We start from the raw sequence: 27,564 nt of genomic DNA, 5'->3' as shown, positions 1-27,564 counted from the left end.
CAATGTTAACACAAATAAATTAGTAATTAAAGAACTAACAAGATGGTCAACAACCTGAATATTAGTGAAATGTTATTACTGAAATGACATTGGCCTGTTTTAAGTGAACAAGTACCAGTAATACAAGGTGTATCGGTTATAAAGTTGTTTTTTCACTGTCAACCAGGAATGCTATTATTTCTCAAGTAACATTATCATTTATGGAAGGAATCATATATTTTTTTCTGTTGTCTTTAGTTTATTTTCAAATTCTGTTCAAAGGCTGAAATATGATAGGCAGCTTCAGAATTAAATAATTTCTTGTTTTCCACCTGTTACTGAGCTAAGATATCTGCAGACCTTAATGTAACTGTTCATGTTGTTACATAATTTATTAGAAAGATTTGGGTTACTTAATAGAAGCCTGGTGATTAACTGTCACGATGCTGACATATGCCTTCCTCATGTGTCACTCTCACCAAATGCTCAAATGGCTGCTGATCTACCATAATGAATACCACTTACCATTGTGCCTGCTTTGCTTACAAAACACTCCTTACCATTCCACACCTATCACTACTTTTTATCCTTCCCAAAGTAGAATTCATTAAAACACTTTTTTTTTCGTTTCACTTGTCGTTGTTTTCTAATCAGTTGAGAGGTTTAGACATTGACAAAGAGAAGGTTATCATCCCACAATCAACACATGCCATATTTGGATTTATATCCCAATGTAAACACCATCACTGCCACTCTCATTGTTGCCATGGTCATTCTTATCATCATCATCAACATCAGAGCCATACGCAACATATTTAGTTTGAATGGTTCAGGTATAGAGTGTATTGCCACCCATGTACAAGTTCCAAGGTAATGAGATCTAATTTCACCTATTTTTCCAGGCTTTCATCTTATTCTCTATTTATGTCTCAAACCAACTCTAAGATGCATCAGAGCTTCGTAGTACAGCCACCACTCCACCACAGACCGGAAGCCCTAATGAACACCAACCCCCGTTCCTACAAAGACCAGAAGTCCATACCAACACAGTAACCTCTCCTGCAAACAGCTGCAGATTTATTCAAATTGTTGTAGATTAAAAGTTAAAGGAGTGTTTCAGTAGGATACACATAAGAGAAGAACGATTGTTATTATTTTTCTAGTGGCTCAGAATCAAGTGCTGTACAAAACAACTCATCATCGTTGATTAACATTCACTTTCCATGCTGGCATGGGTAACATTCTGAGTTCAAATCCTGCTGAAGTCAACTTGTCTTAATGAAATAAAGGAAAAAAAATTTTTCTGGTCAAGTACCAGGGACAATTTCATCAGATATATACTCCCCATCCACAACAAATATTTGAGGCATTGTGCAAGTATTAGAACTTACTTTGCTGTTGAGGTGCAGTATGTTGGTAGATGTCCCAATATATAAAAAGATCGGATTTTTCCTTTCAATATGAAAATCAATATCTTGGAATGGTCTCCCCTTGTCTTTATGAGTTACCAACATATACTTCCAGGTGGCTTGTCTTTCTATAAAAAACAAACAATTTCACTGGATTTAAAATTATTTCCAAACAGCTTTTGCTACATCAGCTCTGAACTAATTCATCTCAATTCATATCATTGGTTCATTTGAGTTACTTCATGTGATTTATCTTATTAAATTATAGCTTGGCATGAAAGAAACCTAGTCACTGAAAGGGTAAAATGCAAGATATTTCTAATTTTGTTTTTTTACATTGTGATTTCAAATGACAGCAGAGATTAAATTTAATTTTCATTATTGACAGGGAGAATAAATACTACACAAGAACTGGAGTCAATAAATAATGGAGACAGTAAACAACAGGGGCAGAAAAAAGTGACAGCAAACAGAGGGGGCCAGGTCAAGTTACACTGATTTAGTAGTTCCTAAAACCATTTGCCAATAAACATGGAAGGCATCACACAAGAAGTTAGAACTGCTTTCATTAAAGTCCTGCCTGAAAGACTCAAGGTTGTTATAAGTATTTTAACTTTTTCTAAACAAGATTTAAATAGTCAATAAGTCAAATTTAATGGGGAATTATGTTGTCAGCAAAGAGCAGACTCAAAAAGTAAAACTTGAAAATGAAATATGGACCGAAGTGAAGAATATATTGGTAATGTGTCATATTCATGTTCTGTTGTTGAGGAGGTACTAACCAATGTATTGAGATTTTTTCTCCCTAAAACACCAGCTCTTTCAAATCTATTCCCTGCTCAGGCCTTTTCTTGACTATATCTCCTCCATATATCTAACTTTACTCTTTCCAGAATCATCATGGTCACTGTGGCTTTCTCACCCATGGCACAGTTGCAGAAATTGAATCTTTTGTAACTCTCAACTCTTTTCATCAACTTGTTTCATCTTCTAAACACATTCAGATTAACACACACACACACACGTCCCTGACACCCTTCAGCTCTTTCTTACTTCCAAATCTAATTTCTACCAAACTGCACTTCTCAGAAAGTTTAACCTCTGCCTTATTGCCCCCCCACCCTCCACAAAGCACTTCAACCAACTGATTGAAGCTCTGCTGGTTTTACACCAACCCCACCAGCAACAAATGTGCTTCATTTCTGAGTCATGATAAACAGGGAGGTAAATAACTGAAACTTTTTTTAGAAATATTCCTCCACATCCTGCACCAAACAAACCCCTAAAACCTCAAATTCACTCAAGTTGTCCACTTGGTTGTACAGAAGCTGTTCAGGATAAAATAAAACAAAACAAAAAACCCTACTCCGCCTGGGCAAACTCTCCCACACCAAAACCACACAAATAAGGTAGTGTTTATCACAGTGCAAGATCACAATCAATCTATGACAGATATCTTCATACATTATCCAGCTTTCAAGGTATTTCAGTTTCTGAGCTGCAGCTGATCATTTTGGTCCCCTGCCAAAGAGGTTTTCCCCAAAGTTGCAAAGTCCTTCCCCACCTCTTCACCTTTGCAGCCAACTCCCACCCATTATATTTAATCTTCAGGACCACTTGAAATGAATTCACAACAACAGTGAAAGTAACTTCAATTGCTTCAAACCAGCTCAGATGAAGTTCCTTCTCTCAAACACCACAGCATCCACATCTAATCTCTTTAATCTCTCCATTTCTACAGAGATTTATCCCGACCTTTGAAAACATGCAAGTGCATCCCATCAGCAACAAAGGAAACCTCCCTCACCCTGGCAACGGTTGCCATAGTGCATTCATTTCCAATATCTTTATGCAGACAATCATTAACAACAAAGTCTTCTAACACCATCAATCTCTCTCTCTCTCAAATGATCCCCAGTAAAGTTTCTGCGAAGCCAGAATTGTCGGTGACTCTCCTTTGTTACTCATTACAGAGATTTGGTGGCTGTGATGTTGTTGCAGAGCTTTTTATCACGTCTGGCATAATAATCTCCAAATAAAAATGCTCACTTATTAGCTCCACCCATCCCTCATCTGCAGAACCATCTTAGTAGCTAATTAAACTGTCCACCTGTGGTCTCTGCTAGACCAGTTTGGCCATTTGCAGCATCTGCAGGAATTTCACATTCATAGAGAAGCTACACAGCTGACACAAGAAAACAGTGTTGACTACTGACTTGACATGGCTATAAGGTATTTGGCCAATTGCTGGTTGTATTTATAAGGTGTTGGACTATATTTGGTGGTGTTTTAATGTTTACCTTGACGATGCCTGGTGAGAGAACAGAAAGAAAACAGAAGACAAGAAAAGGAGAGGATTTAAAGTTTATATTTCACAACAAAATCGTTTTACACAAGGATTTGTGTTAAGCACTTTACACTGACATACTTTCTGCTTACCTTAATGTGTCTGGTTGATAACACAACTACTTTACAATGGGAATATTTGGAGTTGGAGGCAACAAAATTTACAGAATGCTCCAAATCACTCAACCACAGAGCCATACATCAATTGTATATACACATACACACACACAATAAATACACATGTAAATAGGTTCAACCAAACAAACATGGAACAAATAACATCTTTTGTCTTTGCAACATAAAAATTGTGTGAAAAAACAAGGTGACATTTAATTAAGAACTAACAATTAAATAGTCAGGATTACAACCAAAATTATATTGGCTGAGGCACATGTGAAATAATCAAATATTAAAAATGAATCCAGAAAAAGCAAAATTGGTGTCAACATTTGTGTGAATATCGCAGCCCTGAATATCGCAGCCCTGTCTAATAAAAGAGCTTCATTAATAAGATTATAATTGATGTTAATTGGGATACTAAATTGCAAGTGTGGCCTATATTGTCACAGTTTTAAGTAAAAAAAAAAGATAAAAATTTGACAGAGCTAAAGTCCTTCTAAAAGTAAACCAACTTAAATTTAACTCTTAAAATGTTTCAATAAATCTTAAAATACTCTGCTAAAATTCTGGCAAAATTTCAAGGAGAAATTTTGTAAATAAGAAAATATCTGCAGTTATTTTTTTCTTCATCTTTTAGCTAAGTATTTACTTTGAAAGACATTTGGAAGAAGTTTGTAGAAGAAATGTAAAGATATTTGAATTTAAGAGAAAAACGTTTTTAAAAAGACCAGCTTTTGCTGTATTACTTTTGATATCAGGAGTTCAGTAAATGTAGGTCTGTATCTGAATTCTTAGGTTGAAACTATAATAATCTTCACTTTGTTTTCCTCTTTTTCATTCACTCAAATCAAATTAAACCATGAAATAAGCAGCAATTAGTAAATAAGAGAATTAACTCTAAATAAAAAATAATTAAAGATAAGCTGGGTCAGAGAAATTGAAATCTTGATTAGCTTAAAAATAAACAAAACAAAAACCAATCAAAAAGCTAACATGTTTCTGAAATGTAAAGGAATTGGTGAATTAGTGTCTGGGGATCGTTGGCAGAAGATGAAAATAAAATGAGAAAGAGTGGAGGAATATGGAATCTAATCTGTGAATGGTTGGTGGAACATTCCTGAACACTGTTCTTTCCTCAGACCTCGAAAGCAGCAATCATATATATATATTTACATTTGTCCAAAACTCTCCATCTACACCCCTCATTTTATATACACTAAAACTGCACGGGGATGAATTTATGCACAAAAGCATTAATTAATGTAATAATGCACAAATGAGTGAGTGGGAAGTGGTAACGAGGAGAAGAAACAGATGAAATGTTTATGTCAATATATACACTTCAGAATGTATGTATATGTGTGAGTGTGTAATGGTGGTGAATTCATTAATAATATATATACATACACATATATTTATGCACACACACACATATACATACATACATACATACATACACATGTGTGTGCATATGTATATATATATATATGCACATAGATACACACACATACATACATACATACATACATACACACATACATATATATAAAGATTACACGTACACACATTAATTAATTTAATAATGCATGAAGTGGTATTTGTTGTAGAATAATGTAAGTAAGGGGTATCTGTACAATAATTGTAGCAGAGTGCTGATATCAAATGACTGTAAGTCTTTGTTCCCATCAATGTGATGTTGTTAGCTAATATAATATATTTTTTATATATATATATATATATATATATATATATATATATATTTATGTATATATATACACAATGTAACAGTCATCTTATAACCAGCACCAAGATGACAGTTAAGTTCGAAACCAGAACAGGTTAGAAAAAAAACAAAACAAAACAACGAAACAAATCAATGAAGGCCAGCTGAATGAGGAATTAGGGCTGTTGTTTGCGAAAGATGTCCATTATATCCTGCGGCCATGAACTTGTCGCTGTTTAGTGAGAAATGACTGGCCTGAGTTATTGTGACTTAATTTCTCATCCACCGCTCGTCGCTGTAACTGCCGACTCTGTAACAGAATAAAGAGGAATATCATACGAGGGAGACTGTTTTTTCTTTCTTTCTCTCTATCTATCTATGAATTTTTCAACACACAGAAATTAATTAGGACAACGTAACAATGTAATGTTGCCTCTAAAAATGAAAAAATTCAACAAATTGTTGATTTAATGTGGAGGTTTTGTTCCTGTAACTTCACCCAGTCCAAAGATTCCAACCTGAGATCCAACTGTGTGGCACTGAAGCTTTCAACTTCCCCAATGCTGCCATCATTACCAGAGTAATTTTACATCTATTTTCTGTGCTGGCATGGGTTAGGTGGGCCATCATGGTCACAGCCAGTTCTCACTGGGAACCACTGCTCTCACAGATGGTGCTTGGGTGCGTGTCTCATTCTGGCTTGGTTTTGACAGCAGGATGGTCGTTCTATCACCAACCACTTCAGCGGTCATAACAACAATAATCCTTGGATAGAATTTATAAACATTTAATGCATTGCTACATGTGTTTCCCCAAATCACATGTCTCTTAAGATCCCAGTCCATATTCCTCGGATGATTACAGTCCGTAGTATCGATGGACATCGGGTTGATCATCTTCATGGATTCATGAAGATGAGATTGAAATGCACAAGCACATGAGGATGACCTGTTGTGATAATGGATGCAAATATTTTCAACCATTTCTCTTCAAGAGAAAGTCTTGGGGAAAGAGATCTTCATGTCTCTTTCAATTCGTTCTTTCTTTCTTTTATCAGATAACAACAAATAGGTTTAAATAATAATAATGATAATAATAATAATAACAATAATCCTTTCTACTATAGGCACAAGGCCAGCAATTTCGGGGAGAGGTTAAGTTGATTACATTGACCCCAGTATTCATCATCATCATCATCATCATCATTTATCATCCATTGTCCATGCTGGCATGGTTCAATCGAGCTGGTATGCTGGAATGCTGCACCAAATACCTGTCTGATTTGGCATGGTTTTCTACGGCTGGATGCCCTTCCTAACACCAACCACTCCGAGAGTGTAATGGGTGCTTATTCTATTGACCCTGAAAGGATGGGAGGCAAAACTGAACTTTGTGGAATTTGAACTTAATTGTAAAGATGGACAAAATGGTACTAAGCATTTTGCCCAATGTGCTAACGATTCTGCCAGCTGACAGCCTTAATAATGACAATAAACTAGTGGCCATTGGTAAATGTTATTAAAACATCAAATGTCATTTCTCCCCAAGACAGACAAACTCATGGAACTCCCTTGAAATAAATCTAAATCAGAGATACAATAGTTTAAAATAGGATGAAATATTTCATTTGCAGATACTTCTATTTTTTTATGAATATTTTTGTGAAATACCTCAACAAAACTCACCAGATTATACCAAGCTGTTATAATTAACTTTTCTTCTTCCTCTCGCATAACTTTGCTCTTCTCATAATCTTTCTATAAAATAGAATAATACGTATACATGTGTGTGTGTGTGTGTGTGGTGCATGAGTACTTTCAGTTTTTAAACAACATTGATATAATCATTGACAAAAGACAGATTTCAAGGGCAAAAGTAGTTGAGAGAGTAGAGAGACAACAGACAGAGCTTTACACAAACCAGCTGTGCTCAGTGTGGACATAAACTAGCTGTGGTCCCTGCCAACATAAACCAGATGTGGTTAGAGTCAACATGGGTCCATTTAGATCAGAAAATAAATTAAGTTTGTTTGGCCAATGGTCAAGGCTCAACATTATTATTTTCCTGCCAAAAATAGCAGCCAAATCTGCATCAGTTTACATTCCTCTCGATTTAAATTACACACAGTAGGGATGATGTAGTCCTAGTTACACTATGCCCCAAAAAATCTGAACAAAATGCAAAACAATCAAAGGGTTTGTTTATTACTGATTTCTAATACAGACACACAAGCTGTTACATTTTGCGTGAGGGAGTTAGTCAATTAAATAGCCCCCAATATTTGACTGGTATATATTGAATCCTTAGAAGAATGAAGGGGAAAGCTGACAAAACACATACACCTGTGCATATATATATATATATATATATATATATATATATATATCATCATCATCAATTAGCGTCCGTTTTCCATGCTAGCATGGGTTGGACGGTTCAACTGGGGTCTGTGAAGCCGGAAGGCTTCATCAGGCCCAGTCAGATCTGGCAGTGTTTCTACGGCTGGATGCCCTTCCTAACGCCAACTACTCTGTGAGTGTAGTGGGTGCTTTTTACGTGCCACCTGCACAGGTGCCAGACAGAATGGATGGTGCTTTTACGTGCCACCGGCATGGGGGCCAGGCAAGGCTGGCAACGGACATGAATGGATGGTGCTTTTATGTGCCACTGGCATGGAGGCCAGACAGGGTGGTGCTGACAACGACCATGATCGGATGGTTCGCTTAACCACAGCTGCAATTTCCACTGATTTTGATCGACCTCAATTTTGGTTCTGCTTTCTGATATCTGATTTGATTTGGTTTGATTTTGATTTTCACTTTGACTGTTCTCACTGGTCTTGCCGGGTCTTCTCACGCACAGCATACTTCCATAGGTCTCGGTCTCTAGTCATTTCCTTGGTGAAACCTAAAGTTCGAAGGTCGTACTTCACCACCTCGTCCCAGGTTTTCCTCTTCCACAGGTTCCCTCAACTGCTAGGGTGTGGCACTTTTGCACACAACTATCTTCACCCATTCTCGTCACATGCCCATACCAGCGCAGACGTCGCTCTTGCACACCACAACTGATGCTTCTTAGGTCCAACTTTTCTCTCAAGGTACTTACACTCTGTCGATTATGAACACTGACATTACACATCCATCGGAGCATACTGGCTTCATTTCTTGTGAGCTTACGCATATCCTCAGCAGTCACAGCCCATGTTTCACTACCATGTAGCATGGCTGTACGTACACATGCATCATACAGTCTGCCTTTTACTCTGAGCGAGAGGCCTTTTGTCACCAGCAGGGGTAAGAGCTCTCTAAACTTTGCCAAGGCTATTCTTACTCTAGCAGTTACACTTTCAGCACACCCGCCCCCGCTACTGACTTGGTCACCTAGGTAGCGGAAGCTATCAACTACTTCTAATTTTTCTCCTTGGAACATGGTAGAAGTTGGTCTCTGCATATTTTCAGTGTTTATTGCTCCTGAGCATCTGCCACAGACAAAAACTATTTTCCTAGTTAGCCTTCCTTTGACATTGCTACACCTCTTATGTGTCCATAGCTTACACTTGGTGCACCTTATAGAGTTTCTACCTACACCTTTTTTACAGATCGAGCAGGGCCATCTACCTGAAGGCGTTTGTGACTTGTCTACTTTCCTACTTATTAGGACTTTGGTTTTGGCTAGGTTGATTGTAAGGCCCTTCGATTCTAAACCTTGCTTCCACACCTGAAACTTCTCCTCCAGTTCTGATAGAGACTCAGCAATTAGAGCAAGGTCATCAGCATAGAGGAGCTCCCAGGGGCATCCTGTCTTGAATTCCTCTGTTATTGCCTGGAGGACTATGATAAATAGGAGGGGACTGAGGACTGAACCTTGGTGGACCCCAACCTCTACCCGGAATTCTTCACTGTACTCGTTGCCAACCCTCACCTTACTAGCAGTGTCTCTGTACATGGCTCGCACAGCTCTCACTAACCATTCATCTATCCCTAGTTTCCTCATTGACCACCAGATAAGGAATCGGGGGACCCTGTCGAAGGCTTTCTCCATGTCAACAAAAGCCAGGTACAGGGGCCTATCTTTGGCTAGGTATTTCTCCTGCAGCTGTCTTACCAGGAATATAGCATCAGTAGTACTTTTCCCTGGCACGAACCCAAACTGCATCTCATCTAAGCTAATTCTCTCTCTGATTAGTTGGGATATAACCCTCTCCGTAACCTTCATTACCTGATCCAGCATCTTGATACTCCTGTAGCAGTTGACTATTATGCTGCTACACCAGTCATTGGGTATGAATCCTTCGTGTATCACCTGGTTAACTATACGGGTGACTAGGCTATAGCCGACACTACCAGATATTTTGAGCATCTCTGCAGTAATACCTGATGGGCCTGGGGCTTTCCCTGTTTTCATGCTTGTAATTGCCTTAACTACTAAGGAACTGTCAACTCGGATTGCTTTTCTCTCTGTTGGGTCGACATTCGGCAGACACTCTTTATCCCATTTATTTTCCTCATTCAGCAACCTTTCATAGTGGCGTCTCCAAACCTCTCTCTTTGCATCCTCATTTAGCACAAGTGAACCATCATCCTTGCGAACACATTTCTCTCCAACTACGTCACGATTCTCTTTCACACACTGTCTTGCAACACGAAATACTTCAAGTCTTTCATCCTCCCGGCGCAGGACATTGGCAAATCTTTTCTTATCTGCTTCCCCTCTGGCTAAATACACCTGCCTCCTAGCTTCCCTTCTGGCAGTCTGATACACTTCCCTGCTACCACCGTTCTTCCAGTCCTTCCAAGCCTGTTTCTTTTGTCTAATAGCCCTGTCAACAATATTGTTCCACCACCACGTTATTTTGGGTCTTGAGGGGACTTTGCACCAGCCACAGATCTGGTCAGTGGCTTTCAGCAGGTTGTCCCTTAGAAGCGTCCAGTTGTCTTCTACCCCATGTGTAGCTATACCCCCTTCTATTTCGTCAAAGGCTTCAAGTAACATGTCTCTAAATCTCTGTCCATTTGCAGGGTCTTTAAGCTTCCAGACCCTTCTTCTCCATGTTGGTCGTCTTCTAGTCGTCCTCTTAGTCCTGATCTTAAAGTCACTAACTACCAGTCTATGTTGTGGGGTACATTCTTCGCCTGGGTAGGTTTTGGCATTTATAAGCAGCCATCTTTCCCTTTTTCTGGCAAGGATGTAGTTGATTTGGCTAGTATGCCGGCCCGATCGGTGGGTGACCAGGTGGCTTGTCGGTTTCCTGAAGTTAGTGTTGCAAACCATAAGACTATTCGCATCGCAGAACTCCAGCAGCCTGGTTCCCTCCTCGTTGCGGGAACCATAACCGTAGCCTCCATGAATGCCATGGAAGCCCCCAGCACATCATCCAACATGCCCATTGAAGTCACCAGCCACAAAGAGAAGGTCCCTGTCGTACGTCAATGAGGTGGTCTGCAGTAGGGTGTCATAGAAACAGTCTTTCTGTCCATCGGGTAGCCCTGGCTGAGGGGCATAGGCCGATATAACAGTTGCTAAACTATGATGGAGCACTAATCTAATCTTAAGTATTCTGTCACATACTCTGACTACCTCGATTACCTTATCTACCCATTTTTCAGCGATAAGCATACCCACACCCCCGACCCCATCAGTATTCCCAGCCCAGAAAATCTTGTACCTCTGTCCTTTGCCTGTGAGGAACCTAGCAGAACCTCCTCTCCACCTCACTTCTTGAATGCAGCATATATCAACACACCTCCATTCAAGCAATTCAACGATCTCGCCAGATCTGCCTTTCAGGGTGCCAACCCTGAGGGTGTAGGTGTGGGTGGTATTGGCCCTAGTAGCGTCATGGACCTGAAAAGAAAACTCGCATTTGGCAGGATTCATAGACAAACAATAAAACTCAAGTTCAAACCGCATACACAACACTAACATATCTTGCAATGAATGACCACTACCTTTTATGGAAGGAGGTGGGGGTGGCGTAAGACTTTGAAGTGTATCTTGCAATGAATGACCACTACCTTTTATGGAAGGAGGTGGGGGTGGCGTAAGACTTTGAAGTGTACAAGGGAGACAACAAGGATGAGAAAATTTAGGACATCCTGTACCAGTGGTGGGAGTGGGAGGGCGGGTGCACCGCGAAAACTAGCAGCCATGTATGCACGCCATTCCTTTCATCATCATCATCATCATTTAACGTCCGCTTTCCATGCTAGCATGGGTTGGACGGTTCAACTGGGGTCTGGGGAGCCCGAAAGCTGCACCAGTCCAGTCAGATCTGGCAGTGTTTCTACAGCTGGATGCCCTTCCTAACGCCAACCACTCCGAGAGTGTAGTGGGTGATTTTATGTGCCACCGACACAGGTGCCAGACGAGGCTGGCAAACGGCCACGCTCGGATGGTGTTTTTATGTGCCACCGACACAGGTGCCAGATGAGGCTGGCAAACGGCCACGATCGGATGGTGTTTGTTACGTGCCCACAGCACGGAGGCCAGTCGATGCGGTACTGGCTATGGCCACGTTCGGATGGTTTTCTTGTGTGCCACGTGCCACGGTCACTGGTACCACAAAGATACAAATTCCATTGATGTTCATCTATTTTGATTTGTTTTGATTTTCACTTGCCTCAACAGGTCTTCACAAGTGTCACAAGAAGGAAGGTATGCACAGGTGGACTGACTACGTCCCAGGTAGGGGCCACAGGTTATGGCCTGACTAGTCTTGCCGGGTCTTCGGATGGTGTTTTTATGTGCCACCGACACAGGTGCCAGATGAGGCTGGCGAACGGCCACGATCGGATGGTGTTTGTTACGTGCCCACAGCATGGAGGCCAGTCGGTGCAGTACTGGCTACGGCCACATTCGGATGGTTTTCTTGTGTGCCATCGGCACTGGTACCACAAAGATACAATTCCATTAATGTTCATCTATTTTGATTTGTTTTGATTTGATTTGATTTGATTTGTTTTGATTTTCACTTGCCTCAACAGGCCTTCACAAGTATCACAAGGAGGAAGGTATGCACAGGTGGACTGACTACGTCCCAGGTAGGGGCCATGGGATATGGCCTGACTAGTCTTGCCGGGTCTTCGGATGGTGTTTTTATGTGCCACCGACACAGGTGCTAGATGAGGCTGGCGAACGGCCACGATCGGATGGTGTTTGTTATGTGCCCACAGCACGATGGCCAGTCGATGCGGTACTGACTACGGCCACGTTCGGATGGATTTCTTGTGTGCCACAGGCACTGGTACCACAAAGATACAAATTCCATTGATGTTCATCTATTTTGATTTGTTTTGATTTGATTTTGATTTTGATTTTCACTTGCCTCAACAGGCCTTCACAAGTATCACAAGGAGGAAGGTATGCACAGGTGGACTGACTACGTCCCAGGTAGGGGCCATGGGTTATGGCCTGACTAGTCTTGCCGGGTCTTCGGATGGTGTTTTTATGTGCCACCGACACAGGTGCTAGATGAGGCTGGCGAACGGCCACAGTACGATGGCCAGTGATGCGGTACTGACTACGGCCACGTTCGGATGGATTCTTGTGTGCCACCGGCACTGGTACCACAAGCGGTACTGACTACGGCCACGTTCGGATGGATTCTTGTGTGCCACCGGCACTGGTACCACAAAGATACAAATTCCATTGATGTTCATCTATTTTGATTTGTTTTGATTTGATTTTCACTTGCCTCAACAGGTCTTCACAAGTGTCACAAGAAGGAAGGTATGTACAGGTGGACTGACTACGTCCCAGGTAGGGGCCACGGGTTATGACCTGACTAGTCTTGCCGGGTCTTCGGATGGTGTTTTTATGTGCCACCATGTTCCCACAGCACGGAGGCCAGTCGATGCGGTACTGGCTACGGCCACATTCGGATGGTTTTCTTGTGTGCCACAGGCACTGGTACCACAAAGATACAAATTCCATTGATGTTCATCTATTTTGATTGATTTTCACTTGCCTCAGCAGGTCTTCACAAGTGTCACAAGAAGGAAGGTATGCACAGGTGGATCGGCTACGTCCCAGGTAGGGGCCACGGGATATGGCCTGACTAGTCCTGCCGGGTCCTCTCATGCACAGCACACTTCCATAGGACTCGGCCTTCAGTGAGACCTAAAGTTCGAAGGTCGTGCTTCACCACCTCGTCCCAGGTTTTCCTGGGTCTACCTCTTCCACAGGTTCCCTCAACTGCTAGGGTGTAGCACTTTTGCACACAACTATCTTCAGCCATTCTCGTCACATGACCACACCAGCGCAGCCGTCTCTCTTGCACACCACAACTGACACTTCTTAGGTTCAACTTTTCTCTCAAAGTACTTACACTCTGACGATTATGAACACTGACATTACACATCCATCGGAGCATACTGGCTTCATTTCTTGCAAGCTTACGCATATCCTCAGCTGTCACGGCCCAGAAGAGAAATACTTATTAGTAGGTATAAAATACCTAAATTTGAGAGAGAGATATTTTGCCTATCTATGGGAGATGCGTGAGCTATATTTATCTTAGCGATAAGGAGCTATAAATTATAAATACATTTATTCTATATTTAACGATCAGCCTCACGTCTCGTTAAATATAGAAAAAAAATATATATTTATATACACACACACACATAGTTCATATGTATGTATGTACATAAAATGTGACTATAGAAAAATGTACATTAAAAAGATGATAATAACGACATCATCATACACACCCATATATACATCCAGATATAATATAAACTCAACCACATTGTACACCTGTATATACATACATGTACACACACACACACATGCATGCACATTTGTTTATGCATACTCACACACACACACACACTTGTGTAAAATGTGTAATTTTTGTTATTGAAAAAGGTTGGAACCTCTAAATGATCAATCAGCTTCTGTTTCTCATCCAATTGGTTGCGAAGGGCTTGGACTTCGGGGCCGGAAGCAGGATTCTGTTTGATGTCAAGGGATTTGAATACCTAAAAATTTAGAAGGAAAAAAAATAAACATGTAAAAAAAAAAGAAGAGAATTTCAGGATGAAACAAGAGAAGAATAGATGAAATAATTAATACAACTTGAAGGCTAATTAGAAGCATAATGAGGCTGCGTATTGGAGTTGGTCGAATCTAGCAATTGAATGGTTTTCTGAGTTGATGAGAATTATTTAATTGAACAGTATCGAGAAATGTTTGCCATGCTTAAGTAATGTGTAAAATCTAACCATTATTGTCATTACTCTGCACGTGTGTGTGTGTGTGTGTGTGTGTGTGTGTGTGTGAGTGAGAGAGAGAGAGAGAGAGAGAGAGAGAGAGAGAGAGAGAGAGAGAGAGAGAGAGAGAGAGAGAGAGAGAGAGAGAGAGAGAGAGAGAGAGAGAGAGAGAGAGAGAGAGAGAGCATTGTTGCTTTGTTGTCAGTTATATAAAAAAAAAGTGATGTGCTCAGTTTTGTTGTCTTTCCCCAGTCTGAGACGAAAGCTAAAAACACAAATTCTTCACAAAAGGGAAATGATCAAAGTCTTTTAGGAAGTCTGCTTTAGATTGGAAGGTTGAGAAAACAGAGTGAGATTATCAGAATGTTAAATCTTTAAAGTGTTGTTGTCTGCTGTTTAGCAAAAAGACAGGGTTATTGTAAAGTTTCTATAAATCTTGATGAGGACAAATTGGTGTTTTTGCCTGGAATGTAACTAGAGAAAGGTTTCCAGAGGTAAATGATTGACGAATTGATGAAAGATACATAAAATTGTGGATAAGCTGGAGAGAGGTGACATCTCCTCCAGTTTCATTCAATCTCTATATCTTATATTTACCAGAAAGCAAAAAAGAAAGAAAAAAACCCTCAAAGCTCAAAAATAAATTATCTATTGTGGTTTTATGTTTTGGCACAAGGCTAGCAATTTCATGGGTGAGGGCCAGTCAGTTAAATCGACCCCTTCTTTCATCAACCTGAAATGGGATGAAAGGTAAAGTTGACCTTAGCAAAATGTGAACTCAGAATGTAAAAACAGAGACAAAGTGCCACTAAACACTTTGCCCAGCCTGCTAATCAGTCTGCCACCAGCTTGTCACCTTAAAATGAATTAGAATATTAATTGCATAATTATCAACACTAAATATTCAGTAGCTAAACAAATGACAAGAATGAAAAAAATAAAAAATGAAAAAAATAAAAAATAAAAAAAATAAAGCTCTCTACATTTAACTTGCTACTTTGTCAGACAACCTGAATAGACTTAGAAATATCTTACAGCTTTAGCCTTTTGTAAGTAACGTCTGTACATCTCCTCCATCTTCTTCAGTTCATCATCTTTCTTATTCAGTTGTTCTTGAAGCCGATGGATTTGTTCAGCATCAAGAGAACGCTGTCGATCCAATTCCTCGATCTGATGTTTCTTCTCCGATACTTCTGCCTCTACACTTTGTATGTGGCGTTTCTGTTCTGATATGACCTTTTTCAATTCTGTCAGCTCTGTCGATGTAACATCTGCAGTGGTTTGACTGACTTGAAGTTCTTCTAGAAGCGCTTGTTGTTCTAGATTCTTCTGTCTTGACAAACTACAGAAACCAAACAAAAATGTAGAAATGTCTTAAAATGATGTTCTAGAAATATTATCTTCAAGTAATCAAACAGAGATAATTACTCTATAAATAGATTTTCAGATTGAGTGCATGTGGTGTATGTGTGTATATCATCATCATCATCGTTTAACGTCCGCTTTCCATACTAGCATGGGTTGGACAGTTCGATGGCGTCTGGGAAGCCAGGAGGCTGCACCAGGCTCCAGTCTGATCTGGCAGGGTTTCTACAGCTGGATGCCCTTCCTAATGCCAATCACTCCGTGAGTGTAGTGAGTACTTTTTATGTGCCACCAACACAGGAGCCAGAGGAGGCTGGCAAACGGCCACGATCAGTTGGTACTTTTTACGTGTCACCAACACGGACGCCAGTCAGGCGGCGCTGGCATCAACCACGTTCGGATGGTGCTTTTTACGTGCCACCAGCACGAGTATCACATATATATATATATATCATCATCGTTGTTGTTTCACATCTACTTTCCATGCTGACATGGGTTGGAAGGCATAGGAGACCCTTGTCAAAGGCTTTCTCCATGTCAACAAAAGCCAAATTCAGAAGTTATTTCTGGCCAAATACTTCTCCTGCCTCACCAGGAAGTTTCCTGACACAAAACCAAAATGCAGCTCACGTAGGCTAACTTTCTTCCTGATTAATTGGGTTACAACCCTTTCCTCATATTTAATCATTTTCATGTCTAGTTTAAACCATCAGCCAACAGTCATTCGTAACCAGCCACCTGATTGCTTGATTCACTGGAAACAGATGTTAAATCTCCCTCAAATCATATGCATGAGCCTGAACAAATGAAAGGCGAATACAATAATGTAGTCCTAAATACACAATCTGGAAAGGCTAGAAAGCCTCTGAAAGTAGGCTTCTTTAATCTGAGCCAAACAGTAACATGTCCATAGCCATGCAATTGTTACTCCTCTGCTCATACTCTGTCTTGTTATTCTTTTCTATAAAACTCAATAGGTTTGCTTCAAGCCATTTTCTTGGATTCCTTCAACTGACAGTGCTTGTAGCTTCATTTTGCTCTCATTTTCCAATAAAATAAAATTTTTTAAATTTGCTGCAATGAAATGTGATGTAATTAATTTAAGTTGCGGTTACCGTAAGTCAGCTTCCAGTTCATTTCGTTTAGTGTTGCTCTCGTCTAACATCTTGCGAAGCATTTCTGACTGCTCATCATCACCTGACTGAGAAGATTTCAAATCTCGATTCTCAATGGCAAGCCTCATCAACTTCTCCCTGGAAGGAAACAACATCACAGATTCAATTCAAAATGTCAAAAGCAACAAAAGAGAGCAACATTTTATAGATTGAATTGAAATCTTTATGGACCTCACTGTCGGTTGTCCACAGAAAAGGATAATAATTCACCTGATACCAGTGTGAATTTTTCATGGCATAATCAGAAGAGAAAGGATAGTACTAATGGCCTATTTTAAAAGACTTTCACATTGTTGGGAACAAAAGAGGATATTATTCTGGGAGAAGGGAAACTTGCTTTGATTTCTTGCCACAAAGTGGGCTTTGCTAAGAATATCTAAGGATCATGTCATCATCATCATCGTTTAACGTCCGCTTTCCATGCTAGCATGGGTTGGACGATTTTGACTGAGGGGTGGCAAACCAGATGGCTGCACCAGGCTCCAATCTTGATCTGGCAGAGTTTCTACAGCTGGATGCCCTTCCTAATGCCAACCACTCCAAGAGTGTAGTGGGTACTTTTTACGTACCATCGGCATGGGGGCCAGTCAGGCGGTACTGGCAATGACCTCACTCAAATCTTTTTACAAATGCCACCAGCACAGGTGCCAGTAAGGTGATGTGAGGGTGTTAAACTGAGTGACAACATAGTGGAATTTATTAAAGGTAGCCAAGGACATGGTGGTAGTGGTGTTAAACTTTGCAAAGAATTCTCTCTCTCAAAAACTTTATTAACCAAATTCCACTCAAAAGGTTTTGGTTTATCCAAGACTATGGTAGGAGACACTTAATGTACAGTGGGATTGAACCCCAAAACACACTGTTGCAAAGCAAAGCGAAATTCTTGAGCACACAGCTAGAGCTCTCTACTTACAGCCACCTGTGTTATGGCTGTTGCCCTTCATCACAAATTAAAGGTGAAGACAGAGAGAATTTAAAATTAGGTTAGAACGAATGGAAAGTTACTAACGGCAAGATAAGCATTCATATTATCAAATATACAGGTTTGTTTAGTTTTCTAGAAGAAAAGTCAAGCTGAAACCTATGAAATCATTATCATGAACTCTAAACCTTATTATAATGATACAGGCAAATGGTAATTGTGTCTGTATGTAACTATAGCTCATTGCTGAGTTCCATTCACACAAATGAAATTCAAAGATATCAAACATTAATATTTAATATTCCACATACCTTTATATTCAATTTACTTATCTTCTTTATTTTCTACAAAATTTTAAATAATTTACATATAACCCACCACCCTGATTTTCATTTAGAGTTTTGGCAGTGAATCCTGGGTAAATAAAAAATACAAAGGATCTGAAGTGTCGGCAGAAGAACAAGTAGGAGCAATTGGATGTGAAGTATTAAATATACTTAGGTAAAAAAAAAAAAATCAAATTCCTTTGTTCCAATTTATATTTTACATACAAACAGAAGCATAATTTTTCTCTTATTTATTTTTCAAATTCTTTTTATTTTTAAATTTTAAGAAATCTGTCCTAATGACAATTTCATTCTAGAATGTTCAATGGAATTTTTAATTGCTTTTGCTTGTTTTTCTTTTGTATAAACAGGATTATTTTACAAGTTTGTGAGCAAGAGAATTCGTTTATCACGTCTTTTTTTCATTATTCCCTGTTAATCAGTATGAGTTAATTATACATAGACAGACTCTAAGAAGTATGATGCAGTATGGTTGTGAGAGAGCTAGGCCTTAAATGTAGAGGGTTTGCAAAAGACTAACAAGAAATAAAGTGAGTATGCTCTACTTGGAGATGGAACGGTTCGGGTAGAAATGATCAGAGAGGAAAAACAGAATGAAGATGTTGTGAGCAAGAAAAAATGACTAGATTAGAATGTGAACAGGATCTGTGTGTGGAGGTGGAAAACTGTAAATAAGTGCTGCATATTTGGTGTGAATGGAAGTTGCAGAAGAGGAAAAACTGGGATGAAGTTGTGGAAACTGATGTGAAGTGGGTTTCACTAAAAAGATGGAATCAATTGAGTAGAGAAGAGTTGTCCACCATTTGTGCAGACAGGGCAAAAAAAAGAAATATCCCAAATGGTAGAGATAAAGGCTGGGAGGCACTTTATATTATATATATATATACACACACACATTGCCAAGGCTCTATCTTCTGCATTGGCCTTAAACTCTCTCATCTCTCTATCACTCCTCCCCTTTTCTTCTCATTTTCCATCTACTTTTGCTGCTGCTGGTGTAATTAAAGATGACACTGAATCTCTCTCCTATTCCCCATACTCAATGACAGGATGTCACTGGACCTCTTCTGTCCTCTCACCCTCATCATTCTACTTCTTTCACCCATCAAAAGCCATTTGTAATAAGGGGCGTCCTTTGGCCTTGATGTAGGCATAACAACTTCTTGGGTGCTGGTGCTATGATAAAAAAGCAAGCGGTACTCTCTAAGATGGTTGATTATAGGAAGGACATCCATGGGAAGAGGGAGAGGGAGAGAGAGAGAGAGAGCTCTGAGCAGTTTAAAAGGCCAGTAACTGCTAATAACAAACCAATTGAGACTGTGATGATCTGTCCAATCCATGCCGGCATGGAAAAACAAATGTTTGATGATGATGTTTGTGTAACCATCTATATTATACAACAGTTTGTCAACTGACAAACAAAACGTCTATCTTCTGTCTGTTGTCTCACTTTGCTGTTTTTTGTATGGAAACATGCAATAAATGCAACAAAGTAGTGCTCAATGGCATCTTATTTGATTTCAATGTATTATTTTGCAGATCAATCAAAGAACTTTTCATGGAATTGGGATCTTACATCTTGTCCCTGATTTCACAAAGACAAACCAGTTTCATGAAAATCTCTTATTTTTATGTTTCATCTTTGTTTCAATTGTTATTGTGTAGCTCTGTCTGTGGTACTTTCTATTGTTCAGTTTGTGCTGTAGAAATCTCTAAGAGAGGGGTATTCTGTGGGATCTAAATTGGGGGATCAGTTGGAAATAGTGGAATAAAACTTGCCTAATATAAGTCCTGAGCAGCAACAGAAAGTTGTGGAATTAATAAAAAGAAAAAAAAAAATCTAGACATGAATTTTAGTTATGGCAGAAACTGAAATTTATCCAGAAAAATAACTGCTTAAACAGAAATAAATGTAAATAAGAAAGATAAATGAATTGATGAAATTTTATGAAATGAGACGTACTTAATATTTAGAGGAATAGAGAGCATTTCAGTCTCTGTAAAGAGAGAACCCACAAATTTTTCTTGATGTTCCAAGCTGGTCAGTGTCTGTAAAGTACAGCTTCTCTCTTGATCTTCTTCAATGACTTCCTTCATAGCATCCCGTTCATTCTCCAATTTCTGAAAAATAAAACATTTTCAACAACAAAATTTCATCCTTTTTTTTTGTGGCAGATTAAATAAGCCTCAGACATTGTTTTGTTGGGACAGAGAGGTGGGTTATGGCTGTCATTTGTATTATTGTCAGTTATTTTTGTCAAGGAGGACATTTCCAATGTATATATATACCAGAACATTGTTCCATTCACCTAGCTCTTCCCATGTTTCAATAACATCTTCAGCTGTTTTTATCCATTCACATCTCAACAAATGAATTTAAGTGATTCCAAAGATATGAACAGAGAAACAACAACTGTCCTAAACTAAGTCCACCTTACTGACCTTTGCTATGGCCACTACCAGAATCTACAGGTAAATGATCCAGAGAGGGAGAGAGAGAGAGCGAGAGAGAGAGAGAGAGAGAGAGAGAGAGAGAGAGAGAGAGAGAAAGAGAGAGAGAGAGAGAGAGAGAGAGAGAGAGAGAGAGAGAGAGAGAGAGAGAGAGAGAGAGAGAGACTCTGAGTCAGATATGGGCAATCTGTTTCAAGAAGAGGGCCACATGAGAAACAAGTCATCGTCAAGTGGCCTGCACACTGATCAAAGTAATTTTGGGTTTGACCATTCAGAAAATCCCACACGATGTAGTTTGTCTGGCAGCTCTAAGTGTTTGATCAATTTGCTAAAAGTACCAGTCAAGTCCTCTCCCTCAAATCACATCCCACACATTGGATAATATATTCCTACATACCCTTACAAAGACAAGATAGCCAAGGCTGGAAAGTCAATATTGATCACACAGAAACAGACTGGACAATGAAAACATGTCCAGACAGTCACATTATATCCCATATGATAGACTACTACATGTGGAGTATTGAATATGATCCTCTGGTAAATAAATACATATCTGGACCAACAGACCCACGGGGGTCATATTTGGTTGTATTGCATACACATGTAATGCGAGCCAAAGACCACTGCTCTCTCACAGATGACATACAACAACAATTTTTAAATGAGTTATCCACTCATTAGAATTGAGAAATAATAAGAAACATATAAATACCTCTTTTTCTTTTTGGAGATTAGTTAATTTATTTTTAGCCATTCTGTAATCCACTTCATTTTTATCAGCTCTCTGGGTTTGGTATGCAAGGTCATTCTCAAGTTTGGTTATCTGGCTCACCATCAGATCCAGTTGAGACTTCTGCTGGGTAAACTTGCGCAATTCCTGCATTTAACAAAGCAGAATGAAAGAATTATTTTAATGAAACCACAGAGAGGTGGTAGAAAGAAGGGGTGAGAGAGAAAGAGAGAGAGAGAGAGAGAGAGAGAGAGAGAGAGAGAGAGAGAGAGAGAGAGGGGAGAGAGAGGGGGGGGAGAGAGAGAGAGAGAGAGAGAGAGAGAGAGAATATGAATATTTTCTTGAAGAAACATTTTGTAAAAGTTGAAAATTTAAAAGCTAAAATCATGAAATTCAGGTTTTAAAAACCCAACAATTTCATACAAAATATTCATATCAGTGCCAATCTCTGATCAACCATTTCTGCTTGTTATTCCATTTACCATTCCAAGTATCTAAACAATGTCTTTCTTTTGTCTCAGAGATAATCCTGTTCTTGTAAAGGTCTTCCTGCTGACCAGATTAACACCTTTACCTCTGAATGTGTCCCCAATTAGTATTTCTGTCCCACCAAGAAGTATGTGTGTACATATGTGTGTGTGTCTGCCCCCAATGGATTTGTTATATGTTTCATATTACATATAAAACAATATAAATTCCAAAATATGTAAAAAAATCAACATTCCATAGTAACTTTAGCCATAACCTCGACATCAATGTCAGCCAATCAGAAAAGAGGACAAACAAAATGTTAATCAGAGAGGTCACAGGTCATCATAGAACTGCCACTGTCATCCAATCAGAAAACTGCTCAGACAATTGTCATGTTTTACTGATGTAAACAAAACACAACCCAGTTACAAGTGTAAGACTATTTGGGATTTGCAGCTAAACCTCTGTGACACGTCCACATAAGCTGTACAAGAGACCAAGGGTAACATGTCACAACAGCATGGTTCCACACTAAAGTGTAGCCTGTTTGGTGTGCAAGAAAATTAAGTCTGTGTATCAGAGCGGTGCCGACTATGGTTGCTAAACAACAACCCTAAAAATAATTATTAAATTCTTCGCTGGAGATATGCTAAGGCTTGGCATCAATGGAGATATGCTAAGGTTTTTCAGTATTAAAATAGTTTGGTTCTAAAGAATGAAACTTTTGGAATTTTGCCACCATATCACACCAATAATTCCACATCAATTACATTGTAGTTCTTTACTGAAGAACCACACCAAATGTCACATGAAATCTTTACAAATGTTGGTTCCTAGAACTCTCTTTAATTTACTAAACTTCGACTCTCTTTCTCTTTTCTCTCTTTTACTTGTTTCAGTCATGTGACTGCGGCCATGCTGGAGCACCGCCTTTAGTCGAGCAAATCGACCCCGAGACTTATTCTTTGTAAGCCCAGTACTTATTCTATCGGTCTCTTTTGCCGAACCGCTAAGTGACGGGGACGTAAACACACCAGTATCGGCTGTGGGACAAACACAGACACACAAACACACACATATATATATATACATATATACGACAGGCTTCTTTCAGTTTCCGTCTACCAAATCCACTCACAAGGCATTGGTTGGCCCGGGGCTATAGCAGAAGACACTTGCCCAAGATGCCATGCAGTGGGACTGAACTCGGAACCATGTGGTTGGTTAGCAAGCTACTCCTGCGCCTATAAAAAGCTATTGCCTGCGTCAGCCGGGAGTCGAACCCGGATCGACTGCTTGGTAGGCAACCATGCTAACCATTACACCACCGACGCTGACTCTATATTTTCCATATCAAATCTGCCATTTTTATTCATTTTCTTTAAGAAACAATCCACAAGTTTTATGCCATGACCTCTCTATCTGACAATATAAAGAAAGAGCTACACTTTCAAGTAAGACACACACAATATTTTCCACTCTTCAATATTTCAGTCTTGCTGAGAGTTAATCTATTTAAACCTTTATTAACAATTAATTAATAATTATTTTTACAATATACCAACCGTTTCCATAGCAATTTTTTCTTCAATATGTTTGTTATTACTTTCATGCAGTTCATTCACTTTATTTCTTAGTTCACCCATTTCCTCTGTAATAATAATAAGAATAATAAGAATAATAATGATGATGATGATATGATGATGATGATGATGATGATGATGATGATGATGATGAAGTAGAAAGAAAATGGTATGAACATCAACCAGAAAGTGCAATAGAGAATGCTCAATACAAAATATGAGATTTTAATGAAATTCATGTCAGGCGACCAGATATAGTTCTTGACAAAGGGAAAAAGAGTGCACCATCATAGATATGGCCATATCTGTGGACATGGAAATAGAGGTCAAAGAACAGGAGAAAATAGGAAAGTAGTAGGATTTGGCTGGGGAAATATGGTGACCATGGAGGAATTCTACGAAAGTAATCCCAGTTATGAGTGTCCTAGGCATTGTCATCAAGGGACTCAGCAGCTCACTTATTGAGATTGGTGTAACTACAACAGTTACATTGATTCAGAAATCTGCTCTGTTGGGAGCAACAAGGATTGAAGGAAAGGTCTTTGATATCGAAGGGAATTGTTTATGACATTGCTTCTGAATGTAAAACAGCTGTGCACACCACCACCACCATCATCATTGTTTAACATCTGCTTTCCATGCTGGCATGGGTTGGACGGTTTGACTGAGGACTGGCAAGCCAGGAGGCTGCACCAGGCCCCAATCTGCTCTTGCAAGGTTTCTACAGCTGGATGCCCTTCTTAATGCCAACCTAATGTAGTGGGTGCTTTTTACGTACCACTGGCACAGGGGCCAGTCAGGCAGTACTGGCATCGACCACAATCGAATGGCGCTTTTTACGTGCCACCGGCATAGGAGCCAGTCAGGTGGCACTGGCAACGACCACGCTTCAATGGTGGTTTTTACATGCCATCAGCACGGGAGCCAGTCAGGCAACACTGGCATCAATCACGATGATAACAACAATATTAAAACTACCCCTGTTCTACAACCAACATTAGAACAGGCATTGTCATCAAAGAATTTCTTTATCTCTAACAATTCTGTTTTTGAAGCTATTCAGGAAAACAATTCCATTTTGCCCTCAACATTTAACCTGATATGTTGCTTTTAAGGAAGAAATCCTTATTTTTAACATTCATTCAATCTAGGATACTTTTTGATTAATTATTGGCAGTAATTGGATCAACAACTAGGAGGGACGTGCAGATCTGAATTATTAGGGAGTGCAGTATGACAGTCTAGATGTGCTGCACTCTCTCTGTATTCGCACATCTGCAGTAGAGGTGGGTAAGGAAGACTTGGTCTTTGTGTGATATCTGCTGCTCCACTGTACTTTTTACTGCTGGTGTGCAATGTAAACAGAAGACAAAATAATATATCCACACGCTAAATGTAATGTGGTTTGAACTCCTAACTAGTTCCTGAACTAATAAATCCTCACAAATATATTGAGGAATCAGTAAAACATGGTGTCTACAGTTGAATTTGAACCAATGACAACATTAGATCAATTGATTGTAAGGAAACTAGAAAGAAAGGTTGGTTGAGGAGAAACAGTTTATAAACAGGAGGGAAAAATATAGCTTACCAAATTTCCTTTTATAGGACTGAATTAATGTTTCATTTCTTGCCTGAAATAATATTTCAAAGAGAAATCTAATTAGATTTAGATATAGATATATATATATACATAATATATATATATATATATATATATATACATATATATATATACATATACATATATATATATACATAACATATATATATACATATACATATATATATATACATATACATATATATATACATATTATATATACATATATATAATATATACATATATATATATATATACATATATATATATATACATATATATATATAACATAGATATATATATAGATATACATATATTATATATATATATATATATAGTATACATATATATATATATACCTATTAGACAATAGATATACATCTATATATCATATATATATATACTATATATACATATATATATATACATATATACATATACATATATATACAATATATACATATACATATATATACATATATATATATATACATATATATATATACATATATATACATATATATACATATATATACATATATATACATATCATATATATACATATACATATATATACATATATATATATACATATAATATATATATACATATATATATATACATATATATACATATATATATATATACATATATATATATAACATATATATATAAATATCATATATATATATATATATATATATATATATATAAATAGATTATAGATAGTAATATATAGATATAGAGATAGATAGATAGATAGATAGATAGAGAGAGAGAGAGAGAGAGAGAGGGAGGGAGAGAGAGAGGGGGAGGGGAAGAGAGAGGGAGAAGAGATGTAAGAATAGAAGTGGAACCGTTTAAAGCTGTGTCAGTGTCCATGTCCCAATGGTGCAGTGACGAAAAGGTTTAACACAAGAAAACTAAATGAAAAATAATAATAATAATTTAACAGTTTTTGTGTCTTAAGTAATTAAAATGGTTATTCCATGATGGAAGTGCTTCTTCAGTTTTAACATATAATCTCAGGTCAAGTCACTGAGAAGACAACAGCACCGAAACACACAGCAATTGAAATTTGGTCTTTGAACGTGAGAATCCTTGAAGAAAAAGTAGGATTAAAAGAGAAAAAACTTGAGATTAAAAAGTTCAGAATTATTCTCAATTTAAGATTCTCTTAATTAATGAAATCTACACTAAACGATGAGTATCACGTCAATACTTCCCTTGTTCTTCAACAAACTGTACAATTTCAGGTTTTATTGACTAAAAACCAAAAAGCTTTCCATAAATCACATCAGTTTCTCTCCTATCTATCAAATGAGGCACAAACACTTTCACACACAAACACACACACACTCTGATGGAACTCCTGCCTACCAAACCCACTCAGAAGACTTTGGTTGGCTTGAGGCTATAGCAAAAGACATTTGCCCAGAGTGCTGTGTAGTGGGACTGAACCTGAGACCATGTGATTAGGAAGCAAGCTTCTTAGTCAAGCAGTCACTATATAAACAACACCCCTTTGCCCCTTCATCCTACACAAATATCCAATTTGATTTGGTTTTTATTCATATTTTCTTGAAGCAATAAGTTTCTGATAAATAATCAAATGTCAATATTTGTTAATTGAAACATTTGTTTATTACGCATATAATTACTGAGTAAAACAAAATACTAATTGAAAAGCAATAAAAGAAACAAAACCATAATGGAATGATTCGATTGATTAGAAAGAAAACCAAATTCTTACTTGTTGTGAAGCTAAGTATCGAAGTTCATCAACTTCATCTTTTAACGATCTTGCTTCTTCTGCTTGTTGATTGAGTTCTATATTCTGGATAACGAGAACAAATAATCAGTAATTACTTAATTATAACCATGAAATTATCTTGAATTAAATAGTCATTAGGAAATATTATATTACATTGTTTAATTCATTTTATTTAAGCAATTACTTTGATATTTTAAATGAAGTTGAAGAATGGTGGTCAATAGCATTGGCATGTAATTTTACAGAGATCATAGGAACCAGAAGTAGATAATTACACCAAAAATTCTATAAAAGATGGAAAAATAACCTTTTGTTGGAGGTCTCGAAACTCTTCAGTCATTATATCAAGGC

The 27,564-nt window shown here is 38.4% G+C and overlaps 1 protein-coding gene and 1 non-coding gene across 5 annotated transcripts in view; both read right to left on the bottom strand.

The window, feature by feature from the left end:
* Positions 1-5,536: 5,536 nt before the first annotated feature.
* LOC115218417 (protein Hook homolog 3) overlaps positions 5,537-27,564 on the bottom strand; it is an 89,066-nt gene continuing 67,038 nt past the window's right edge. For all 4 annotated transcript variants that reach the window (XM_029788218.2, XM_029788219.2, XM_036508200.1 and 1 more), the window contains 11 exons: positions 27,521-27,564; positions 27,193-27,276; positions 25,428-25,470; positions 23,819-23,904; positions 21,765-21,929; positions 20,562-20,719; positions 17,270-17,407; positions 15,825-16,131; positions 14,454-14,558; positions 7,263-7,334; positions 5,537-5,887 (listed from right to left, as the gene is read on the bottom strand). The exon at positions 27,521-27,564 is cut by the window's right edge and continues 21 nt beyond it. In XM_029788218.2, coding sequence (XP_029644078.1) covers positions 5,783-5,887; positions 7,263-7,334; positions 14,454-14,558; positions 15,825-16,131; positions 17,270-17,407; positions 20,562-20,719; positions 21,765-21,929; positions 23,819-23,904; positions 25,428-25,470; positions 27,193-27,276; positions 27,521-27,564 — 1,307 coding nt within the window. In that variant the 3' untranslated portion in view covers positions 5,537-5,782. The remainder of the gene's footprint in view (positions 5,888-7,262; positions 7,335-14,453; positions 14,559-15,824; positions 16,132-17,269; positions 17,408-20,561; positions 20,720-21,764; positions 21,930-23,818; positions 23,905-25,427; positions 25,471-27,192; positions 27,277-27,520) is intronic.
* Positions 23,516-23,587, bottom strand: Trnag-acc. Its single transcript has one exon. It is a non-coding gene; the product is annotated as a tRNA-Gly (tRNA).

This window comes from Octopus sinensis, linkage group LG13 (genome assembly GCF_006345805.1).
Source record: "Octopus sinensis linkage group LG13, ASM634580v1, whole genome shotgun sequence".
Lineage (NCBI taxonomy): Eukaryota > Metazoa > Mollusca > Cephalopoda > Octopoda > Octopodidae > Octopus > Octopus sinensis.
This window is presented reverse-complemented; position numbering and strand designations above follow the sequence as displayed.